The 25,595-nt window shown below is 39.1% G+C and overlaps 1 protein-coding gene across 6 annotated transcripts in view; it reads left to right on the forward strand.

Annotated features, from left to right (window-relative positions):
- The window catches only part of TENM1 (teneurin transmembrane protein 1), a 908,231-nt gene extending 884,750 nt beyond the window's left edge, over positions 1-23,481 (forward strand). For 5 of the 6 annotated variants that reach the window (XM_027535180.1, XM_027535182.1, XM_027535183.1 and 2 more), the window contains 5 exons: positions 6,831-7,127; positions 13,327-13,714; positions 14,857-16,077; positions 16,666-16,808; positions 18,946-20,766. In XM_027535180.1, the coding sequence (XP_027390981.1) occupies positions 6,831-7,127; positions 13,327-13,714; positions 14,857-16,077; positions 16,666-16,808; positions 18,946-19,704 (2,808 nt within the window). In that variant the 3' untranslated portion in view covers positions 19,705-20,766. Of the gene's footprint in view, positions 1-6,830; positions 7,128-13,326; positions 13,715-14,856; positions 16,078-16,665; positions 16,809-18,945 lie in introns of all 6 variants that reach the window. The other variant, XM_027535181.1, reaches the window with a different exon arrangement.
- Positions 23,482-25,595: the final 2,114 nt, after the last annotated feature.

Here is a 25,595-nt window from a genome sequence, read left to right on the forward strand (position 1 = left end):
CTCTTCAAGGTGAGGAAACAAACTGCTGGGGAACATGAGAACCTGCTTTGGCACCAGCTCCATTAAGTGAAATAAATCACATTAACATCCTAAAATTTCACCTATTTAAAAAATCCATTTCCTCCCCCCGACACACACACCGAACCTGAGTTGTGTTTGAATCATCTTCCTTGCAATGTACTTTCCACTCCAGTCTATGTATATCCTCATCTGCTGCATTCATCTGTCCCCATAAATACCTTTCCCTGGACCATCAAGAAATTCGACATTCACCGAAAGCAAACTGGTTTAGAAAATACATCCAGATCGCACCTTGCTGTGTCCATGAATCGTAATGCTGTTTAGATGAGACTTATCCCAGCACTGGGCCTCAAGCTCTTTATAAGATTTCTCAGACTGAGATGTGAGGTGACAGCAAAGCTCCAAAACTGCAGCGTCCTTTATTAAAAAGAAAAAAAAAATCCAAGAAGCTTAGCACTTCACACTGAAGTCATCAAATCAGGTAAGATGATTATGTGTTTACAAGCAAAATGAAGACTCGTCTAAAAACCCTCACAATTGATTGTTTTTCTCTCCATTCAAAGATAACTAAGAACAGGGTAGAGTGGTTTTAAAATGCAACATGTGAGTAGTCCTACGTGAGCTGAGCTCTGAAAGGCAGAACAAGCCTGGTGAAACACAAGGTCCCAGGCTGACAAATGATGGGGAACGTGGGAGGCGCGTTCCCTCTAGCATCTCCCTCCTTTCTCAGAAAACATGTTTGCTTCATGCTGTTTTGACTTCCTTCTCTCCAGGTTTGCTGGAGGGATTCATTTTGTGAAAATTTAGGTAAGAAGCCTGCTTACAGATAGATTTGTCTGTTTTTAAAATATATCTGTGGTTCTCCATCCCAGGTAACAGTGTATTTACCCATAAGGAGTCACCTGGAGATTTCAGGCATCCAGGCTACTGAGCAGTGTTGGTTTTCAGGGTCAGGGGGATCCTTGGGGCCTTCAAATCATAGAAACAACTATGTTTGTTAATCCTGGGACGACTCTGCTAAGATAACTAGGCAGAAAGTCTTATTTCACACACTATTTCATTTGTATATAAGTATTAGTTAATTGATATTAAAATTTTTAAATGCCGATTGTATGGTCACCCAGATGAATTCACCAACAGGAAAGTATTTCCACAAGAGCAAATTAATTTAGTGCAAAAAGTATCCAGGTTAAATGGTATGGCAGAAATCAGGTGAGAGGAATGAATAAGGTTTTAAAGAAGAACCGGTATGCCCATAATTTTGCACCACTTTTCCCATATATAAAATGAGGGATATGGTGTATACAATCTCTATTATTAGTAGTATTGTTACCACTAAGCATAATTATAACAGCTACCACTAAGCATAATTATAACAGCTAACATTCATTGAAATCTTATATGTATATTGCCATATAGTAACTTATTTACTATTCACAACATCTTATCAGACATGTCCTCTTATTAGCATTCTCACTTTACAGATAAAGAAACTGAGGCACATAGAGGTCACACAGCTAGTAAAGGGTGACACAGGATTTGAACCTAGGCAGTCCAGCTCAATAGCCCATGTTGTAAGATTTCTTCTGGCACTAAGATTCTGTTGGCTGCCCAGGTAAAGAGTGTGTCTTGGGAGGAAAAAAGCAAACTACAGGTTAAAAAAGTTCCCAGTGGAGTAATGGAGGCTGATGTTAATGCTGCCTACATGCCCTGTTCCTTTGTAGGCCACTCTGAAATAAAAGTAAGCCTAAGTGGGTTTTGATTGTCAGCATAGCAATATCAGTCAAAAATAAAGTCTTTAGAATTGTATTGATCAATATCTAAAAATCAAGTACTAATTACCTTTAAACCAGCGAGAATAAAGGAACATGTCCCAATTTAAAAGCAGCTCTGACTCCTGCATCCATTCTCACAGCTTCATGAAACTTAAATGCAGTATGTCTTCCAAACCACAGAGTGAATATTTGGCCCATCTGACTTATTCACCTTCAAACTTCTTCAGCAAAAATCTAACAGGTACCTCAGTTGCATTGTGAGTTGAAATGCTAGATAGCATTCTTGAAAATTCAGCCTTCTCCTCCTTTCTTGCGAAAGAAAATCAGCTGCTCTGATTGTAGCTTAGAGTTTAGCACTGTGTGTGTATGTGCGAATGAGCATACCAGTTCTTCTTCAAAACCTTATTCATTCCTCTCACCTGATTTCTGCCATACCATTTAACTTGCACAGTTTTACACTAAGTTAATTTGCTCTTGATTAAATACTTTCCTGTTGGTGTGTGTGTGTGTTGGATTAAACCATAGCAAGCTGCCCTTTTCGTAGACCAAAAAACACTCAAACACCAGCAGTTGTCTTATAGATCAACCTAATATAATCTTTAGGCTACTAATTGAATGAGTTTCAAATTGAAGGGAGTTGAAAGGACTGTCTCTTAAGCAATTAAAACACAAACTCTTCAGAAAGAGCAAGGAAAGGCTCTGGGGGGAGGCAGAGGACACCTTTCTTTGGATCTTTGGCCTGTGCCCATGCTTTGCAGGTACGTTGATTCCTGCTGGCAACACAACCCATGGCTCCCCAGGGCATACTCTTTCCTCTTTCCTCTCTGGTCCAAGTGTGAACAAAAAGCAAGCCTTTCTCCTTACTTATCTTCAGCAAAGCTGAAAAAAAGCCTAAGGAAAACCAAAGAATAAATTAAAGCACAAATACATCCTTTCTTATGAAAAATTTTACCACGTCCAGCTTCCTTACCCCAGTGGACAGCTCATCAGTTGCCAAACTCAGATCTCTCATTCAATGCGCAGCTTGTCCAAAGGGACCCTTTTTAACTTGGGGCTATTCTCAAACGTCAACCTTTGCTTTGCCCCTCTCTTTTCCAGGTCAGGGATTGCTATAGATTGTTTGGGGGAAGAGCTGAAATAAGGATTGATGGCCCACACTTGGGTCAAGGGCTATTACTGTCTTTCAGGCAAACAATAGCTTGTATGAACACGTTGCTTTTCCAACCTCGCTCATGATCCCAGCAGTCAGAGGCGGTCAGCCTCGTTCTGCTTCCTGCCATACGGGCTGGAGTCACATAAGCAGTCAATAAGGAAGGTCAAGGAGCTTACCTAAGAAAACCATTCTTTCCCACAGTCTTCTCACAAGTCCACAGGAGACTCGCCAGATGGAGGGCTGTGGTATCTTCAATTCTTTCATCCCCTTGCAGCTCTGAGCCAAATTTCACATTACCTTCCAAACCTGACTTTGAAACTAGTGTTTCAGCAACATCTGAATATCAGAGTGCATTATCCAAAAACGGAGAAGCATGGTAGCATAAGTCTTGACAGGCAGAGAAGGAACATTAGGCAGACTTTTCCTCTGCTCGCTTTGTAGTGGATTTTCAACAGTGGTCCCTTGCTTGTGTGGCTGTAATGATTTTATTAAGAAATGTGTTCTTGAGTAGTAAACTTAATCTATCAGACAAAGAAAACCACAAATTTAGTTGAACTGAAAATCACTTGATACTTTGGCTCTTTAACTACCATTATAACATAAATTGTAACAGTTACAACTGTCTCTGGGAGTACATGGATATTTTACAGCTATTGTAAATGAACAGTGTTACAGTTAGAGATATGTGGCTATAAAACCACAGGAAAGGTAGTTGAAGAAAGAACACCTGGTTTTGTGTAGGTTTCCAAGCCCTGTGTATCAAAAGACAGGAAATATGTGCTTCTCTATCACCTTTTAGGTTATAACAGCAGGTTAGTTTGTATTTATGCTACAACACTGCACACATAGGCTACAGGTGGTTAGAGTCACGCTTCCTGATCTGTGGCTCTATTCCATGAATGAAACCTACCACTGCAGCTAGCAAGACTTCCTCCCAAATAATTGGAATATCTAATCACTAGTCTTCTGGAATTCATAGCGTGGAACACTTGCTGTCCTTTTTTTTTTTTTTTTTTCTGCAGCTCAAAACTAAGGGCAAATATCATTAGCCCTAGCTGGCTGATAAAGAAACTGAAACCAAAAAACGTTGAAAATAGCAGACAATTCATAGAAGACATAGGTGTGGCCAATAGCCATTTAAAACGGTTCAATCTCATTGGTAATTAAATACATGCAAATTCAAACCACAATAACATACCGTTTTCTCCACTCTCATATTGGGAAAAGCTTACTAACAATGATAATCCTCAGTGCTGGTTACAATGCAGACAGGAACTCCTCCACTGCTAGTTAATAAGAGCATACATTTGTAAACCTTTGTGCACTGTAAAGTAATATCTCAAGTTGCAGCAGGAGTCTTTAATATGTTATCATTTGACCCAGTAATTTCCCTTATAGGGTTTGTATTAAGGAAATAATTACTTACAAAACTTCTCAACAAATCATGAACATTGAAAGAAAAATGGACAACAAAAACTAATTTCCAACAATAGGAAAAAGGATAGATAAATGTTTATCGTGTTGATATAACCATTAAAATCCACATATTCAGAAGATCTAATAACATGAGGAATGATGGAGATAAAACATTAGCTGAACAGTAGGATATGAAACAATTCTTGTTGTATTCTTTAAGTGTAAGATTATATTTTTAAAAAGTGGGTATGAAATGCTGGAAATGATTAGCAGTGATTAGCAGTGATTCATGCTGGAGGATAGGATTACAGATAATTACTTTCTTTGTATATTTCTATACTTTCCAGTTTTTCTGCAATGGAAAAATATCACTTTTATAATTGGAGGGAGGTACTTAAAGAGGTTATTTTAAAAAGCAAAGTGCATAAAAGGAGCAAAGGAAGACCAGAGTCTGAAATGAGAATGTTGGCTTTGCACTCATCCAGGCCACTAAGATAAAAATTCTGCATCTCATTTAGATGTTGAATCCCACCCCCTGCAAAAAAAAAAAGAGCTAATAGATACAGAGAGAGAACAGATTGGTGGTGGCCAGAGGCAGGGAGTGAAGGGTGGGTGAAATGGGTGGAGGAGGTCAAAAGGTACAAAGTTTCAGTTAAAAGATATGAGCATGTAATGTACAGCATGGTGACTATAGTGAATAATACTGTATTGTATACTTGACAGTTGCTAAGAGAATAGATCTTAAAAGTCCTCATCTCTGGAAAAAAAATTGTAACTACATGTGGTGATAGATGTCAACTAGATTTATCGTGGTGATTATTTTGAAATATATACCAATACTGAATCATACCATACACCTAAAACTAATATAATGTTTTATGTCAGTTTTATCTCAGTTTTTTAAACAGCAAAAAAAAATTAACATTTTTTAAAACCTCTTTCTGAGGTTTTTGAAATTGGACTCAAGACCCCTAAAAGTTTCATGATTTCAGAGCCCACTTGAGATTTTGTTTAAAATGTTCATTGATGTGTTTATATGCATTTTTCTGGGGAAACAGTGTATAGCTTTCAGATAATTAAAGGAATCCTTGACCACAAAAATTTTAAATGAATTATCATAAAGTTTAGTTGAATAGCTAGTGAATTGGTTTAGTATGACTATGATTAATGTAGTCAAACCCTAATATTGAATTTTTTCCCCTACCTCATTAACCAGATATTTAACACTCTGTCCTGGATCATGTTGACAGTTCCTACAGTCACTTTGGAATCTGACACATGGGCCCATTTAGAAGCCTAACTGAGATGAGAAGAGTAATCATATCTAAAAATAACAATTACTGAGACTTCCCTGGTGGTTAGGAAAGTTAAGACTTCACGCTTCCACTGCAGGGGGTACACGTTTGATCTCTGGTTGAGGAACTAAGATCCCACATACCCTGTGGTATGGCAGAAAATAAATAAATATTTTTAAAAGTAATAAAAATAACAATTACTAATATTGTTTTTATACATCACCAGGTACCTGTATATGTAATCTCATTTAATTCTTAGCACAGGTGTGTGATGTTGAGTGTTAAACATTACTCCCGTTTCACAGATGAAAACTAAGGCCCAAGTAGAAAAAATTAGCACAGACAAGCAGCTAATTCAGTCTCCTGACTCCCGGGTCACTGTTGTTTACATTTCTCAAAGTTTCTCCGTGTTTATTTGTAGGGGAGATGAATTTGCCACCCCAAAATATTCCTCTTTGGCATAAAGATTATTTTAGGCCAGTGGAGGAGGCAACGACTTAAAGCTGCACAACCTCATTGAATGGTGCCCCCCTTGCAAGTACTGGGGGACCTACCAATACCTCCCACAGTTACCTGCTGGCCTCCATGCAGACACTGCTGAGTGGGCTTTCATGTCTAGGAGACAGTCTGAGTTGCTCTGTGTTCCCCTGTGATAGATGCAAAGTATTACAATAAAACTCCATGCCCAGAGGAACGAGGAAGCCAGAGAAGGGAATCTCTGTATAAATTAGAGGGGGCTCTCTATATTCCTTTTTCCTGCTTGCTAATTATGTAAATAATTGACCATTCTATGTTCTAGCCACTTCATTGTTAAAAGCAGGGGAGGAAGCCCCATTCCTCTGTAGGCATCTGACTTACATAAAGTAAGATTACATAATCACTGAAAACTGGATCAGCACAGTTGAGACTTGAGTTGGAAAAAAACAGTCAACAACCATATGCTGAGAATCTAGCACATCCCAGTAGTTAAGACATGGCCCCGGCCTTCCAAGGTTGTAAAGTCTCCTGGGAGAATAAAGACAGGTTGTCATCCAAGGAGAAGCCATGCAGATTCAAAGGCAAGAGAGACCCCATTGCTGGAGAAACAGAAAAAGCTTTGGGATTGTGAATGCCCTTGATGAGGGGAACTAAGGCAGTGCTTCAGATGTACTTCCTATCTCTTTTTTGTAGGCCCATAACAGAAACCTGCTGTCCATCGATTTTGATCATATGACTCGCACAGGCAAGATCTATGATGACCATCGGAAATTCACCCTGCGAATTCTTTATGACCAGACTGGACGACCTGTTCTGTGGTCTCCTGTAAGCAGATATAATGAAGTGAACATCACATATTCACCTTCGGGATTGGTGACATTTATTCAAAGAGGGACATGGAATGAAAAAATGGAATATGACCAGAGTGGAAAAATCATTTCAAGAACTTGGGCTGATGGGAAAATTTGGAGCTATACCTACTTAGAAAAGGTAAGTGTGTAGGGAAAATAAACTAGTTCTGAGTTTCTGAATGAGAACATTGAAAGCAGCACTGATTACCTGCCTTGCTGAGGACCTGTGGGAGTGAAGTCTGTATTCTGGCTGTCCTGTTCCATAAAAGTAGCAACAACAACCACCACAAATTATACCTACAAGGATAAGCTGTTTTTCAGCTGAAAACTTTCCCTAGCCCCACTCTCTGCCAGGTACTCTTTCAAACTGAAGTCAGGATAATGGCTTAGCTTTCTCCTCATTTGAGCATATTTGTTCATGCTCCTGAAGATGTATCTTTATTACTATGAAAGCTCACACTGAAGTAAAATAGGTAGAAAATTATAAAATTGCATGTTAATGTATCTCAGCTCTGGAAAAGAGGCTCTTGCACAGAGGATATGGAATTCTAATTTTGTTAGGATAGTCAGTGACGGTTTAGTGGTATACATTGGAGGACATATTTTCCCAAGGAATGGTTCTGAGGAAATAGTAGCAGTGGGGCTCCCTTGGTGTTAGTACTCCTTTGTACACAATGAGTCTCCAGTAGCATCTGTAATGGGAGCTCCTGGTCTCTATCTGCTGGGAATGGGCAAGGATTTTAATCCACCCCCTGGATCCATTTGTCAAACATCAGCCTCACACAGCAAAATGGTTTCTAGCCAGACCAGTAGCAGAAGACAATAAGAGAAATTGATCTCTGTCTGCCATCTCAATTTCTGACATCCTAAGATGCTGTCTCTTTTCCCCTAAATCTATCCTTTCAACTCAGTTCATTAGTCCTGAATTAATTTCTGGGAAAACTGAAAAACTTTTTCCCCTGAGGTTTCAAGGGGAGTCAGTATGGATTAACCCCTAGAAGTTCTTAGAAAAGTCATGGGTGCTCATAACTCACGTGGTGAAATTTCACTATTTGCACCAAATAATGCTAGGCCTTTTGATATACCCCTGAAAGCTTTTTTTAAAGTGTGCCAGGGGTTGTATGTTATTATAAAGCCATTGTACTATTTCCCAGAGTCAGTCACTGGGAAATTTGCCAAATTAGAAATGTCTAGGAGATAAAGCAGAACTCCACTTGGGAGCCAGGGTAAAGGACTGAGTCCTTTGCTGTCTGTACCCTCTGTCCTTTTCTGCTGAAGAAATCAATGAAATCTCTAATCCGCACTCTACACTGGGAACATCTGAATCTTATAGAGTGGGTGTTTTCTCTTTTGAATTTTGGTTAACAAGAATGATTAGCAAAATCATACGATTAATGTCCACAAAGTGCTAAACTTATTACAAAATTAACTGAATCCAAATATTTGTTGTATGTTCACAGAGGCAAGGCATGTAAGATGACCTTATATGAAAAAAAGAAAAAGAAAAAGGTGCCACTGATCACTAGCAGAATATAGGCTGATTAGTTTTTTCAAGAATGAGGATTTGTTTGCTCTGATCCTCCCACAGGTCTACATGTGACTCGTGAAGGAGCTGACATGCCTCAGGAGTATGTACAGCTTTGAGGGACTTCCCTCACAGTCCAGTGGTTAGGATGCCACGCTTTCACTGCCAAGGACCCAGGTTCAATCCCTGGTTGGGGAACTAAGATCCCACAGGAATATTTATAGGTTTGAACTCAGAGCCTTAACCTCATTAGCGCCACAGTCTGGCTGCTGAGCTAACTGCCTATAGACAATTGCTTCTAGGTCTCATAAATCTTTCCCTTTAAACTGTCTATACAGTGACAGAAAAGCTTGTTGAAACTTAAACTTCAGTTATTTAGCCTCTTCTCTGACATTAATGAAGAATTTTATTGTTTCCCTTTTCTAAATTAACTGATTACTTCATCACAGTTATTTCAGCAAAGAATCATGTGAAGCAAATTTCACATGAATTCTTCTTTTTCACATAAATTCTTTTGGCTGTAGAAACTTACTTGGCAATAATTCTTTAAAAACAAAACAAAGAAACTCCCTGAGACTGTCAGTGTCTGCAGTGGACAGAAATAAGACCTTATTGACACTGAGTAATGTATGGAGAAAAGCCCCAGCAACTCCCCAGAACTCATTTATTGACCAGTGAGACGAGCCAAATCACTTGTGCCTTTCAGCTGACTTTTCTCCCTTTCTGAATCTTACATTTAATTTGTTCTCTAATTACCAGGTAGCCCCTGACTTAAGCAATGCTATTATGCAAAACTCAGAGCCTACAAAACCCATAATTATGGAATGGTTCTTTACTTTCCAAAAATCATTTATCACGAGATTGATTTTATTAACATTATTACCAGTGATAATAATTAATTCACTGAATAGAAGCAGCAATTAAATGAAATAACTTAATATAAAGCACCTGGCATATCTAGTCATTCAATAAAAGTTTCTTTCCATTTAAATTATGCATTCTGATATTTATTCTAGTATGTATTAAGTTGGAAAACTTAGTGCTAGCACCTACTGCTACCTGAAGGTGAATTAAAACAGGAAAGAACAGAAGGATGGAAGGAAATTAAAGTATCTTTAAAATTGTGATTCTAGAAAGAAAAAGGAAAGAATATTCAATTTACCAAAATCCAATTTACATGTACTCTTCCAGGGAGGTGATGAAGTTCTGTGCCTCCTGTGCTCTTTTCTAGTCCTCTCTTTATCGTGGCCTTTGCTAGAACATTCTTTCACTATGTCTGGGGCAGAGAAAGACTAAGAGGCTGGCTCCAGAACTATATTTTGAAGTAACAGTTCTCCAACTTTAAAAATATAAATCTCTTTTTATGCCTCAAAATACTTCTCTTTGTACCTTTATACATTTGCTGGGCATCCCTATACCATGATATATTGAAAAAAGCAAACAGCAAATATTTTACCTCAGTGTGCAGAAATTTTGTAAAAATTATTTGACTTCCTCTAGAGTAAGTAAAAATTATGGGTATCATTTTCATGCACAATGGTTTGTAGCCATTAGGAGAAAAATAATTATTTGGGTAATAGCTGTGGTTGCTTAAATGATCTCTTCTCTAATAAAAAAAATCAATTATTGTTTCTTAAATTTTCTCTATGTGGTCATTAATTGTCTGTCTTGATTCATGAGGCTTCCCTGAGTTAATTATATTTTGAAGACTTGTGGGGCTAAAATTTTGTATTACAGGAAATGTAAATCTTTCCATTTCCTAAAAACATTCTTAAGAACTTCATTTTAAATGCATTTAAATATATTTTATAATCATTTAATAAGATGCTTAAGTCTGATACATTTACACAAAATTGCCTCTTTGGGGCTGAAGTTTTCAAAGGCTGCCTAGAGGGAGAGAATGCAGCCTTTGGCTTGCGCTTCCAGGTGGCCCCACACTGCCATCTGGTGGTCATTCAGATGCCTTACTTTTTCAAATTTCTGCCATCTCTCATTTCTGAAAGTGTTAGTCACTCAGTCGTGTCCGACTCTTTGCGACCCCATGGACTGTAGCCCGCCAAGCTCCTCTGTCTATGGAATTCTCCAGGCAAGAATACTGGAGTGGGTTGCCATGGCCTTCTCCAGGGGATCTTCCTGATCCAGGGAATCAAACCCCAGCCTCCCGTATTGCAGGCAGATTCTTTACTGTTTGAGCTACCTGGGAAGCCCATCTCTCATTTCTACTCCTGTTCAAATGAATATGCAGCCATGGTTTTAGTTTTCTTCTTTACAATGATCTCACAATCATTTCAGTTCTCACAATCAACTTTTTGGAAAATACTAAATATAAAATTCTAGTGTTTGGACTAATAAGAAATGACCTTTTATTCTATAGCAGCGCTGGGGGCATTGGATGGACTTATAAGTATATTTTTTTGAACAAACTGATAACAATGCCCACCCAAAGTGACAAAGTAGCCAAGTGAGAGCTAAATGCTATTCTGGCCACACAACAGTTACATTCACGAGATTTCTAATCACATCATCCACATTCTTGGGCAGCACAGCATCAGCACCACCTAGGAACAGGGTCAGGCTGTGGTTTACTACAGCACGGAAGATGAGAGCAGGGAGAGAATGCAGTGGTGATGTGCTATAAATGTTTGGCAAGGCTGGTGCAGCAACTGGAAAAGGCAGGCTGGTACTGGATAATGTGTGCGAACCATATGGTGACTGTCCCTGGCCCGCCTCGCAGGTGACAGATGTCATTTGTTCATGGCAAGTTGACAGAAGAGAGTGGAAAGGAGCTGAGAAATCTGGCTTTCAGCAAAGAGGCATTGCCTACCAGTCTCACCTTAGGTTCTGTTGAGTTCTGCCTTGGTCAAGGGTGGTCCCTTTGTGTCCTCGTGCCCAGGCCGGACTTCCACGTCTCCCGCCTTCTGTTCAGCAGGGTTTCTGGAGTTGCAGAGTATCCACAGGTTATGAGGTGACAGGGTTTCCACACACGGCTCTGTATCCCCAGGCAGAGTACCTGGTGGAAAAGCAAGAAAGGATAAGCCAATGAGCAAATAAGTGCTGACTTTGACTTCATGGTATTGACATGTGATTTGAAATCAATTCTCAGAAGAGCAGGGAGGACATGCAGTTTCAAGAAGCATGTTCAATATTAGAATATAATTTCATATTTAGAAGATTTAAATGTACATTATATATGCTTCTGTAATTCATTAATATTTATGTAGTTTATATTTAAAAGATGAAATGGTACCTATTGTTTTCATAACAGAAACTTCAGAAAATAAAGCTCAACTAAATCTTTTTGCTTGATAAGCCAATTCTCTAGAAAGTAAGGGTAAAATCTCCCTTGGGGAGATACATCAGAATTTCCAGGGGTGAGCAATTTTTATTAAAAGATGAGATTTAAATGCTTTTCAATTAAAAATAGAGTTTGAGTTCTCCTTCAGTGTTCCTTTTATGACTATATTTAAAATTAGAATAAGATAAACCAATATCAGTGAAACACCTGTTACATGCATGGCATTATACCTCAACAAATAACTTTCTGAAATACAGATCAGTTGGGGTGGGAGGGCTTGCATAACCAGAGAATTCTCCACTTTTAATGGCATGTTTCCTTCATATCATTTAAAACATGAATTGTAAAGCTGTGCAGTAGTCCCTCCTCGCCCACAGGGGATACACTCCAAGACCCCTCCATGGATGCCTGAAAGTGGGAATAGTAGGGAAGCCTATATATACTGTTATTTCCTGTACTATCGGGCGGGTAGCATATATAGCATGGATGCACTGAACAAAGAGATGATTCACGTCCTGGGAAGGACAGCATGAGATTTCATCATACTACTCAGAACAGCATGCATTGTAAAGCTTAGGAACTGTTTATTTCTGGAATTTTCCATTGAATATTTTCAGACAGCAGTTGACTGTGGGTGACTCAGAAAGCAAAACTGCCGATAAGGGGGGATCACTGTAATGATAATATTTTATATACTACTTTTCAGAAAGACATCTGCTATATGAACTCAATAAGTAATTTTTGGTGACTAATACTTAATATATGGCATGCCCTGCCCTCTGTGTCCCTCCCTCCAATTCATCTCCACATTGAAGCAATAGTAACCTTTCTGAAATACCAACTGGATTGTTTTTCCAGTGGCGCAAGTGTCCTCTCCTTCCATCTGCTTTCAGTGGTTCCCTTGTTGTCAACAGGTAAAAGTCCAAACTCCTTAGCACGGCTTAGAAAGTGTGATCTAAACGCAGCCTACCTGACTGGCTTCATCACTTGCCGTTTACCCATCCCTTCCAACATACCCATGCTCTGGCCACGCCAAATGCCCCATGTTCTTTGAAAAAACCATGTTCTCTTTCTTATCTAGCCACTCACAATGTTCTGCTCTGTGTCAGGAGTACTCTCCCCATCCAGCCCACCCACCTCCCTGCCTTCATCTGGCCACGCCTAGTCACCCTTTAGGTCTCAGCTGTAAATGTCACGGTCTCCAGGACGCCTTTCTTGACCTCTTAAGTCTCGGTTGCTGCTCTTCCTCCACCTCCCATAAGCACCCTGGAATTTCCTCTGTCATAACACATTTCACACTATATTGTAGTTGTTTGGTTATTTGTCTTTCTCCTCCAGTAATCTGTAAATTCCATGAGGACAGACACATTATTGCCACTGTATAACTAGGGTCCACCACAGTGCCCGGCACACAGGAAGTGCTCGATGACTTTGTACTGAAAGGATGAATGGGTATTTTCTTTAATCTCGTCAACTTTAGTGGTACTATTATGCTGTCGTACCTTTGTCTCGTTTCAGTCTGTGATGCTTCTCTTACATAGCCAGCGGCGTTATATCTTTGAGTACGACCAATCGGATTGTCTGCTCTCAGTCACCATGCCTAGTATGGTGCGCCACAGCTTACAAACCATGCTTTCGGTGGGCTACTACCGGAACATCTACACCCCACCAGACAGTAGCACTTCTTTTATCCAAGACTACAGTCGAGATGGCCGACTACTGCAAACCCTGCATCTGGGGACAGGGCGCAGAGTTTTGTACAAGTACACCAAACAAGCAAGGCTGTCCGAGATTCTCTACGATACCACCCAGGTCACATTAACATATGAAGAGTCTTCTGGAGTGATTAAGACAATACATCTGATGCACGATGGCTTCATTTGCACAATCAGATACAGGCAAACAGGTTTGTGGTAAAAGGATGGTGATGTATACAAGCACATCGGTCTTAGAAAGTTTTTGCTGGCCACAGTCCGAGATAGAAGCATTAACTTACAGACACGCAATTCAACCAAATTTGAGTTATCAAATTATCTTCCATTGAAAATGAAAAATATGTGATAGATGGTGTGAAAGCCAATTCCTTAAAAAATACAGTGCATTTCCCTTTCTCTCAGCCCTCAAGAAGGTTGAACTCTAAGTACCTAGTCTAACTGGGTACCCCTCCCTAGTCACCACCAAATCGTCCCAAAGATGCAAAGTCTCACTCAAAGTCCCAAAGATATGAGTCTCACTGAAACTAGTTCAAGCCTTGTGTAACATCTATAAGCCTCAGTTGATGGCAACATGTCTTCAAAAGTCACCATTTTTTATTATATTTCATCCTGTGGGTTTATAAAATACCGAAATCCAGTTACTGTAATACTGGATTTGGTCAAAACCTGACCTTCTGACCTTGTTGTTGCTAAGTCGCTTCAGTCGTGTCCGACTCTGTGCGACCCCATAGACGGCAGCCCACCAGGCTCCCCCGTCCCTGGGATTCTCCAGACAAGAACACTGGAATGGGTTGCCATTTCCTTTTCCAATGAATGAAAGTGAAAAGTGACAGTGAAGTCACTCAGTCGTGTCTGACTCCTAGCGACCCCATGGACTGCAGCCTACCATGCTCCTCTGTCCATGGGATTTTCCAGGCAAGAGTACCGGAGTGGGGTGCCATTGCCTCTGACCTTGTAGCACGTGTTAAATGAACTGAAAGTATTTTTGTCAGTAATTATAAAAAGAGAGCATGTTTATAATATCAGTTTCATCACTTCAACTACTGGTTGGGTAGTTGAGAATGGGTTATTACTTCTGAAGTTCCTATAATTAATTTATTCTATAACTATAATATGCAGTGTTTTAATTTTTTTTCATATTTGGTGACCACAGTGATGACATTATGTATCTATGAGATGAGATGTCTGGGCGTTAGATATCAAACATCAATCTCTAATATTTCATTTTGAATGTAAAAACATCACTACTAAAGAGAAGAACACTAGAACTTTCTGATTGTTCAATATTGAGTCTCTTGCATTGTTCTCATGATTTTTATTTTGACCCCTTCAGGACCTCTTATTGGGCGCCAGATTTTCAGATTCAGTGAAGAAGGCCTTGTAAATGCTCGCTTTGACTACAGCTACAACAACTTCCGTGTCACCAGCATGCAAGCTGTGATCAATGAAACCCCTTTGCCCATAGATCTGTACCGATACGTCGATGTCTCTGGTCGAACAGAGCAGTTTGGAAAGTTCAGTGTAATTAATTACGATTTAAATCAAGTCATAACTACTACCGTGATGAAGCACACCAAGATCTTCAGCGCCAACGGACAAGTCATTGAAGTCCAGTATGAAATCCTAAAGGCAATTGCCTACTGGATGACTATTCAATATGATAACATGGGCCGAATGGTAATATGTGATATCAGAGTAGGAGTAGATGCCAATATAACAAGATACTTCTATGAATATGATGCTGATGGGCAACTTCAAACTGTTTCTGTAAACGATAAAACCCAGTGGCGTTACAGTTATGATCTGAATGGGAACATCAACCTCTTAAGCCATGGGAATAGTGCTCGTCTTACTCCTCTCCGATATGACCTCCGAGATCGCATCACCAGACTTGGAGAAATTCAGTACAAGATGGATGAAGATGGCTTTCTGAGACAGAGGGGAAATGACGTATTTGAATATAATTCTAATGGTCTGCTGCAGAAAGCCTACAATAAGGCTTCTGGCTGGACTGTGCAGTATTACTATGATGGGCTTGGGCGACGTGTGGCCAGTAAGTCCAGCCCTGGACAGCACCTCCAGTTCTTTTATGCAGACCTTGCCAACCCCATAAGAGTTACTCATTTGTACAACCACACCAGCTCAGAGATTACATCCCTGTATTATGATCTCCAAGGTCACCTTATTGCCATGGAGCTAAGCAGTGGTGAAGAATATTACGTAGCCTGTGATAATACAGGCACCCCACTAGCCGTGTTCAGCAGTCGGGGTCAGGTGATCAAAGAGATACTGTACACGCCTTATGGAGATATCTACCATGACACTTATCCTGACTTTCAGGTCATCATTGGTTTTCATGGAGGACTCTATGATTTCCTTACTAAACTAGTGCACCTGGGGCAAAGGGATTATGATGTTATCGCTGGTCGATGGACGACGCCTAATCATCATATATGGAAACAGTTGAACCTCCTTCCTAAACCATTCAACCTCTACTCTTTTGAAAATAACTACCCTGTTGGCAAAATTCAAGATGTTGCCAAGTATACCACAGGTATTTAAATGGCGTGATGCTTTATGCTAAAGAGAAAACGCTCCATGGTGTTTATCACATAATCTCAATGCCTTTGTAAAGATGCTTCCTCTTCCTGCCAGCTAGCCCACAAGTTATTGTGCAGTCAATCTCTTCCTTAGTCTTCTAGAGTGAGCAGAACTGTACACGTTGGACTAAAACATGATACTTTTGCATCCTAGTACATTTTCTTCTTTCCTTTTAAGCTCTCTGTTCATAGTTTTCACTCTTAAAAGCTTCTACAAATAATTTCACAGAAGAAAAATCAGGATTGTGTTGCATCAGATAAATCTAATACCAGAGTCTGTGTGGCCTTAATACCACTACCACACTAAGAATTTCCACACAGTAAACTGAGCCAATCTCTATGATTATCCATGAATCAAAAGGTTTCCCCAGAGAAAGGATCAGATGTTTTAGAGTGATATAAAGGGGAGCTTATCCCTAACTTACCATTGGCTAAACATATCAAAGGCAGGAAAGGCATCTTTCAAGCTTTCCACAAAAGTTGTAAAGTATGGGCTTTAAAATGTTTTTTTTTTTTTTTCTTTTAAATTTTGTGTCTCACAGATATTGGAAGTTGGTTGGAGCTATTTGGTTTCCAGTTACACAATGTACTACCTGGATTTCCCAAACCAGAATTAGAAAATTTGGAATTAACTTATGAGCTTCTACAGCTTCAGACAAAAACTCAAGAGTGGGATCCTGGAAAGGTTAGTAAATGTTTTACCATCCCTATTTAGCTGAAAAAAACAGAAGGGCATCCAACACCATGAAATAGTATTAACATATATGTGCTTACTTCTGTTTGAGTCTTCTTGACTATCCACTTAAATGTCCATGATTAATGAGGACGTAGGATAAAAGCTTCCATGAGGAAAGGATCAGAGAATTGGAGCTTTGGGAAAAGAAAAGACCAACGTATGACTTGATGACTGCTGCAGTAGACTGACAAGAGGAAAGTGGAACTGAACTTTCATGATTCTAAAATGGGTAGTTATGGATTCTATAGAGAGAAAATTATTCTCTGAGAGACATAAAACATCAGATCTCCAGCTGAAAAATAAATCAGAGCATAGTGCATTAGAAGCATGGGAATAACAAATTATTCTGATAAATGGGACTTACCTAGTGATCCAGTGGTTAAGACTCAGAGCTTGCATTTCAGGAGGCACAGGTTCATTTCCTGGTCAGAGAACTAGGATCCGCATGCCACACAGTGCAGTCAAAAAAATTATTCTGATAAAGAAAAAGTATGTAAGAGCAATGAAGCAAAATAACAAATATTAGAAACTTTCTGGAAAAATAGGAATACCAAAACATTCAAAGCTCAGCAGGAAATTCCATCACTTGATGAGACACAAAGTGAAAGCAAGAAGGAACTTTTTCTTTCAGATGAAAGAAAGAGGAATATCTGTGTCTGCAAATGGATATATATACACACACACACACACACACATATATGGCTTTAACAAAATAAAACTGAAATTTGGGTGGGAGGGCTTGAAATTCAAGTATTAAAAAATTATAAGTGAAAGGCAATTCTAAGTAGGTACTAGAGGCTTATCCCTTTTTGTAAAAATGCTTTTTTTATTATTATTATTTTTTTTTACTTTACAATAGTGTATTGGTTTTGCCATACATCAACATGTATCCGCCACGAGTATACACATGTTCCCCATCCTGAACCCCCCTCCCACCTCCCTCCCCATACCATCCCTCTGGGTCATCCCAGTGCACCAGCCCCAAGCTGTAATTAAAAGTCCTGCAAAAAGTTCATCAAAATTTTGGAAATTTCTGATGCTTTTAAATGGATACCTGGAGGTTCATTATTCTCTTGTTTATTTCTTAATATGTTTGAAATCTGCCATAGTAAAGAGGTTTTTTAGGTATTTATGTTTATTTTTGGCCACTCTGGGTCTTTGTTGCTGCTGAAAGTCTTTCTCTAGTTGCAGCGAGCAGAGGCTACTCTTCATTTGAGTTACGCAGGCTTCTCATTGCAGTGTCTTCTCTTGCTGTGGAGCACAGACACTAGGGCGCATGGGACCAGGGATCAAACCTGTGTCCCTGCAGTGGCAGGTGTATTCTTAAGGACTGGACCACCGGGAAAGTCCCAAAAGTGTTTTGTTTTTTTTTAATCCACATAAAAAGACCCATGAACTGGCTGATTTGCTCTTGTTATGTATAAGATCATGAGCTACTTGAAAGTAAGAATGATGCCTTATACCTCACTGTGGCTAATATATTACTCTACATCCAGTAATAAACAGCTAGTTAGTGTCTGTTGAATTGGAAAAAATAAAGTGTCTTTGTTTGGGGGGAGCTTCCCAGGTGGCACTTGTGGTAAAGAACCCACCTGCCAATACAGGAGATGTAAGAGACATGGGTTTGATCCCTAGGTTGGGAAGATACCCTGGAGGAGGGCATGGCAACCCACTCCAGTATTCTTGCCTAAAGAATCCCATGGACAGAGGAGCTACGGGCTATGGTCCATAGGGTCACAAAGGGTCAGACATGACTGAAACGACTCAGCACACACACAGACCCACTTAAGTGCCTTCTAGGTCTCGGATTCTATGGTATCAAATTTGAACATATTTGCTTATGCTTAACCCTTAACTCACCAAGATATCAAGAAATATATGCCAGGTAATCAAATCACCTGTTAGTCTTTTCCTTTCCAAAACGCCGGTGAAGAGATTCCAAATTAGGCTTGTTTTTAAATCACAAACCAGAAAATTAAGGAAAGGGGGAAGCAACCTGGCAAACCTTTGCTTTCTGCGATCACCAAGCATATGACAAGTGTCTAACCCTCTGCTACACTTGCTCAGTGCCTTTCTTCTTTCCTAGACCATCCTGGGTATTCAATGTGAGCTCCAGAAACAGCTCAGGAATTTCATTTCCTTGGACCAACTTCCTATGACTCCCCGATATGGTGATGGACGGTGCCTTGAAGGAGGGAAGCAACCAAGGTTTGCCGCTGTCCCTTCTGTTTTCGGCAAAGGTATAAAATTCGCCATCAAGGATGGCATCGTAACAGCCGATATTATAGGAGTAGCCAATGAAGATAGCAGGCGGCTAGCTGCCATTCTCAACAATGCTCATTACCTGGAAAACCTACATTTTACCATAGAGGGGAGGGACACACACTACTTCATTAAGCTCGGGTCTCTGGAGGAAGACCTGGTGCTCATTGGTAACACTGGGGGGAGGCGCATTCTGGAGAACGGTGTCAATGTCACCGTGTCCCAGATGACTTCCGTGTTGAATGGGAGGACTAGACGGTTTGCAGATATCCAGCTCCAGCATGGGGCTCTGTGCTTCAACATCCGGTATGGGACGACTGTCGAAGAGGAGAAGAACCACGTGTTGGAGATCGCCAGACAGCGCGCTGTGGCCCAGGCCTGGACTAAGGAACAAAGAAGGCTGCAAGAAGGGGAAGAGGGGATCCGGGCGTGGACAGAGGGGGAGAAACAGCAGCTGCTGAGTACCGGGAGAGTGCAAGGTTATGATGGGTATTTTGTTTTGTCTGTCGAGCAGTATTTAGAACTTTCTGACAGTGCCAATAATATTCACTTTATGAGACAGAGCGAAATAGGCAGGAGGTAACAGAAAAAACTCTGCCTTTGCGTCACCAAAGACTGCCTGTTTTTAAAACATACAATGGTTTATTGTATCGGTTTTCTAGATCAGAACTCTGTATATGTAAATATGGAGGAAAAACATATCCAACTGCCTTTCAATGTGACAGAAGATGGTATTTTAATATTGTTTGTTTAAACTCTTTAAGAAATGACGGATTTTTAGTTCTTGTGTGGCAGTATTCAAAATAACACAAGTAGAAATCAAACAACTAAAAAAAAAGTTTTCAGCAAGCACCACTTTCAATTTGTTGAGCCATGCATATGTTCAAATATAAAGCAAGAACCCGAGGTTCTCTGTTGCGACACAAGGTTACATACTCAGCTGTTGGCAGAACTTGCGGGCTATTTGAAAGGTGGTGCAATAGGATCTGAGCCGTGTGTTTCGAAAGACTACCAGCTCTTTCACGTGTTCCGGATCTGTTACAGGAAACTTCAAAAGAAGTGTAAAATGTCCTTGGCCACCATCTCCTAGAATCAGGACCCATTTACCCTTCCTCCCTGATGATTCCTCCTTGCTTGTTGAAATAAATGCCATGTTGTTGTGCTGTGTTTTGGCGTGTGGTGGCTGGGTTCCGTCTACCACACTTCCCTGTGGGTGTGGTCACCAAACCCAATTGCCACTATCTGCTTGTGTATACATGATACCAAGGCAGCTGGCCAATGAAACTCCTCCCACCCAACCTGTTTTGACTACATTTTGTACTCAGTTGTCCAGCTGTATTGGTGTCATGTAAACATAGCTTTTATTAACCCAAGTAGGAATTTCTCATTTATATATAGGGTGTGTTTTGGTCATAGTTTCACATTCGTGATTCAGTATTTATACACTAATCCAATGGTTTTGTGCACATGAAAGGTAATTTACTACCAAGTGTGATTCTGATACAAAAAAAAAAAAAGGCTTTCACAGACATACATGCCTGTGATGTTGATACATTACACTCACTACTACTGCAGAAATTCATAAGAGCCAAAACCTTAAAAAAAAAAAAAAGACATAATATTAAGGTGAAAGGAAAGTACCAGTGAGAAGACCAAACTAAACATCACGAAAGTTGCTGCCATGTTGTTTACCCCACTTAGATTTATCTTTCAAATGTACAGTTCTGTAGTGAACATCTCCCAGCCGTAGTCAGGAAATGTAATTGAGCCCTTTCCAACCTAACACATTTCAACTAATTATAGAGAGGCAGACTATTTTTTACTAAGATAATTTATATGGATAGTTATTTCAGTTCTCTGTCTTTGCCCATTTATTATTTATTTAATCATCTCTCCTGCCTGGGAAAATAGCTATTTTCCAGGAAGGGTTATTTTGTTCTGTGATCATTTAAAATTTAGAAAAAAAGATCAGGATTAGTGTTAATATCAGCTGCAATTTCTCAATCTGTATGAATCCTGTCATCCAAGAAGCCCCTTGGTGAACTGGGAGATTTGTGCCCAGTGACAAAGATTTTGTAAGCTGCTGTGCAATTGTGAGTTACCACAAATGAAAATACAGGACAGCACAATGTGGCCTGTGGAGAAATCCCCTGAGCCAGCTTCAGCACTTTTCATCACCGAGTCTGGACATTTGCTCTGTCTGAAGGAGAATTTGTGATGGAATGTCGCAGTTTGGACTCTTGCCAGCTACTACCTAAATGCAGTGTGGGGTCAGTGCCTTGCTTTGTGATGACTGTCTTTTTGGGAAATATGCAAAGTCAGAATCCAGGCTCACATTAAGGTTTTTAAAGAGTCTGACTCCTAACTACACAAAGTAGAGTGAGACAAAGGCAAGGACCCACAGACAGCAGGGGAGGGTGTATCCAAACATTTCATTTTCAAAACCTTCAGGTTGGGGTTACCACATTCTTACACACATATTGTGAGAGAGAGAATTCATGATGAACCCATCTCTCTTTTTAATTGGAAGGACACCAGCTCAAGAGATGACTAATCCAGACTACAACCATACTATTGGAGTTTTTTCCCCTGAATCAGGCCTGTGTTAATGGTAGAGTATTTATCAGGACAGGATTCTAAAATTACTCACAAACTTGTTGAAAATTTGAATACCTCCACACCAGCCTAAAAAAGGACCTTAAGTTCCTAGAACCTCTGATGTTCTTTTAAATCAATGGAAAAATGATTTATGAACTGTATATAGAGAGTACATTCATAAATGTGATGATGTATTTTATCACTAATCCAAGATGTCAATATTAGAGTCTATTTTGCTTATATTTTAAGCAATTATACTTTTTTGCAATTCACTGATGATGTATCATTTTCAAACTGCTTTAAATATCCATTAGGAACAAGTATTTGAAGCTTTTACTTAATAGTAATTGCCTTGAACTGTGCATTTCTAGTTTGTAATACATATTTATTTAGTTTGTGCCTTTGGTTTCTTAAAGTTATATTTGTATTATAGTCAGGAAATGCACTTTTTATCACTAACAGCTGTGGTTCTAATACTGCCTTGAACCATTACTGTTCTCTTTACCACTTCCAAAGTTTTTTGGAGGTAAGAGGAAAAAACCCAAAAGGTTAGCACACTAATGAGTAGTAAATCTAAGAGAAACATTTGTCATTTCTTAATAAGAACGTGGAGATATTGAATACATCACTTCCTGTTCATCTGAATACAAAGAACGCCTTTACTGACTTGTAGTTCTGAAGTTTAAAGAAAGAACAATTCGTTTGCATTTCCTGATGAAAGTAAAAGCATTTTAAAGAGAAATACATGAATTTCTCATACCCAGAAGACATGCAGCTGACACTACTACACAGCCACACAGCATTCAAGTCAGCTTGAGTGAGAGCACAGCAGTTGGGCTCTCCTTTGAAGACTCTTCTGGGCTGGAGGCAGGGAATACTCCGTGATTGTTTCTTTTTCCTAGTTAGGCCCATTTTACTTGTTTGTTTTGTTTTGTTTTGACTCTTGCACTACAGTCTAGAGATCCAAAAGAGCTGAAAAGTTCATAGTTGAACAGCCATTTAAATATATTTATTTTTAGTTGTCATTCTAATCATTGCTGATTAGAAGCATGACTCCTGAAGGAAAGGGAAATAAAGCCCAATTCATACTAATTTTTAGTAAAACACTCACCATATAAATAGGCTTTATTGGGTTTAATTTTTAACCCAACAAAATAATGTATAAAATAAGTGTGTCCTTTACTGTCAATTTATCTATAAGATCTATAATATATAGACTATATATATAACATAATATATACAACATAGCAAATATATGAAAACTTAACAATGTATAATTTGGAATTCACATGCTACGTAGAGAGGTATACAACTAAATTCTGATTTTCATAAGGTTTTTTTTTTTATTACTATTGACACAGTTTCAAGCATCCTATCATGTTGTTTCTACTACTTTTTTCTTCTCTTTCATTTTTTTGAAACAAATTTTTTTAACCAGACCAGGCCCCACTGTAATATCACCTAAGAGAGTCAGGACAGTTTTTGCATTTATAAAGATATGTTCCTGTAAGGGCAATTGTAATGGAGTTCAGTGGTAATGGAAGCAAAAGTACAGTAATCAAGTGTGGAAAGGAACTTTTGGAGAGACTGAAATGTATTATAGCTTCTGGAAAAAGTGAAGGCTACAGATTAGATGCAACATTCTTGTGTTCTTGGAGGAACTCACATACACATAGGTGACCTGAGTAGTACTTCAGATCTCAGACTGCTCTTCCACAGCCTTCTGTAAGGTTCTTTATTCTGCAAAAAAAAAAAAAAAAAAACACAAAAACAAAAAAAAACAAAAAAGCAAAACAAAAAAAAAACAGAAAACAACAAACAACAAAAAATAATTCAACCACAAAATAGTGACTGTTCCAGTGTGTCCTTCATGTGAAAGCTATTAAGGACCAAATATACTACTGTGTATAAGAAGAAATTACTTCCTAAACAGTAACTGAAAATAGTTAGAGTTAAACTTGCTGTGGATTTTGTCTTGGCAGTTGTCATCTTACATTATTTGTCAAAGGAAATGTGTTTGGCAGTTAAAAAAATCTTTCCTTAGATTTAGTGGTGGACTTTAACCTCTTAAATAAATGTTAGTATATCAGATTGTGTCCTTGAAAAATATTTTACTTGTATGATTCATGACAATGTCTAAATCTTTACTATTCTTCTGGCAAAAGCATCAGTAAGAGAGAAGGTGAAAAAGAGAAGTATAGCCTTTACGTCAGAAAAATATTCTTTTTAGCTGCTTACTTTCTCATGAGAAGTAAAGGTGTTTACAGTGTATGCCAAGATTTTCAGTTTCTATATAACAACAGTTAGAGGTTCTAATCATACTGGAAATTGTGTTATAATGGCCTGAGCCATGTTGCTAGGAAACAATAAGTTCCAGTTTTGTATTCCTGCTCTCACTCCTGTGCTGAAAAGTGACTGGATACTGTACAGGTTCATGTTCTCTGGCTGCAGTTAAATGGTCTTTTGCATTTCGCTCTGGCTTTCAGGTCAGAAGCATGCATTTTTCTACAGAGCATCACAACAACATGCTGTAAATATTTAAAGTTAAACATTATGTGTTGATATTTGAAACAAAAAAGTACTTTGAATATTTCATTTCTAAAAAATAAAATGACAAATGAACACTGTGTCTCATTTTATTCATGCGCCAAACTGCATTCTCAAGTCAGTCTGGTCACCTGAGATTTGAAAAGTGGCTCCCTAACATAGAGCAATAAAACCGCATAATCTTGAAAATATACGTGTAGAAATCAGAAAGGCACTAATCGTAAGAGGACATCTTTTCACTTTTATTTTTCATACATATAGGATCACTGACACCAATGACCATTTAATAAAAAAAGAAGAGTAGCTGTTTCAAGTTTAAAAGCCTCTAGGCTAGGACTTATAAAGGTTCTCCCTCCTGTTGATACCTTTCTCAGCAATAGAAAGAAAATTAAGGATTGAAAAACAGGGGTGGGAGGGAGCTAGGAGAGCAAGGCAACCCAATGCACTGGCAAAGAATTGGATGGGCCAGGGGAGGCGATCAGGAGAGACTAAAAAATAACTCTTCTGAGGCCCAAAATCCTGGGCAGTTACAATGGCCCTTTGGCACTTACTTTTCACAAAAAGACATTTACAAGTGACACTGGGAAAGCTGGCCAACAGATTTTCCAAAATTCATCTTTATAATAATGTAATATAATATATATTATATATAATATATTATATTATAATATAATATAATAATACAATATAATATATATTATATATAATATATTATATTATAATATAATATAATAATACAATCCAAATAGGCTGTTATTGCACTTTGCTTGAAATCCTGGAATTTACACCACTCTCAAATGTCCTGTGCTTTTTTATTCACCAATATATAGCTGCTGCTGCTGCTTAGTCGCTTCAGTCGTGTCCAACTCTGTGCGACCCCATAGACAGCAGCCCACCAGGCTCCCCCATCCCTGGGATTCTCCAGGCAAGAACACTGGAGTGGGTTGCCATTTCCTTCTCCAACGCGTGAAAGTAAAGTCGCTCAGTTGTGTCTGACTCTTAGCGACCCCATGGACTGCAGCCTACCAGGCTCCTCCATCCATGGGATTTTCCAGGCAAGAGTACCAATATATAGAGATACCTTGAAAAGATTCACAGAACAGAAGACAATCTTGATTGTTTCAACCCAACCAATCAACAAAAAAAGCAATGGGGGTGGGAGTGTAGCTGGGATATATTAGTATCATCTGGAGATTGTTTTTTCAACCTACGCATCTCACCCTCAGTTCAAAAAGAAAGCAGAGCTTGTACATTGAGAGAATTATAAAGGAAATAAGGGATTTCTCCATGTTTCTTTCCTAGTCACCGTCGCTTTCAGAGATCTTTGAA

This window comes from Bos indicus x Bos taurus, chromosome X (assembly GCF_003369695.1).
Source record: "Bos indicus x Bos taurus breed Angus x Brahman F1 hybrid chromosome X, Bos_hybrid_MaternalHap_v2.0, whole genome shotgun sequence".
NCBI lineage: Eukaryota > Metazoa > Chordata > Mammalia > Artiodactyla > Bovidae > Bos > Bos indicus x Bos taurus.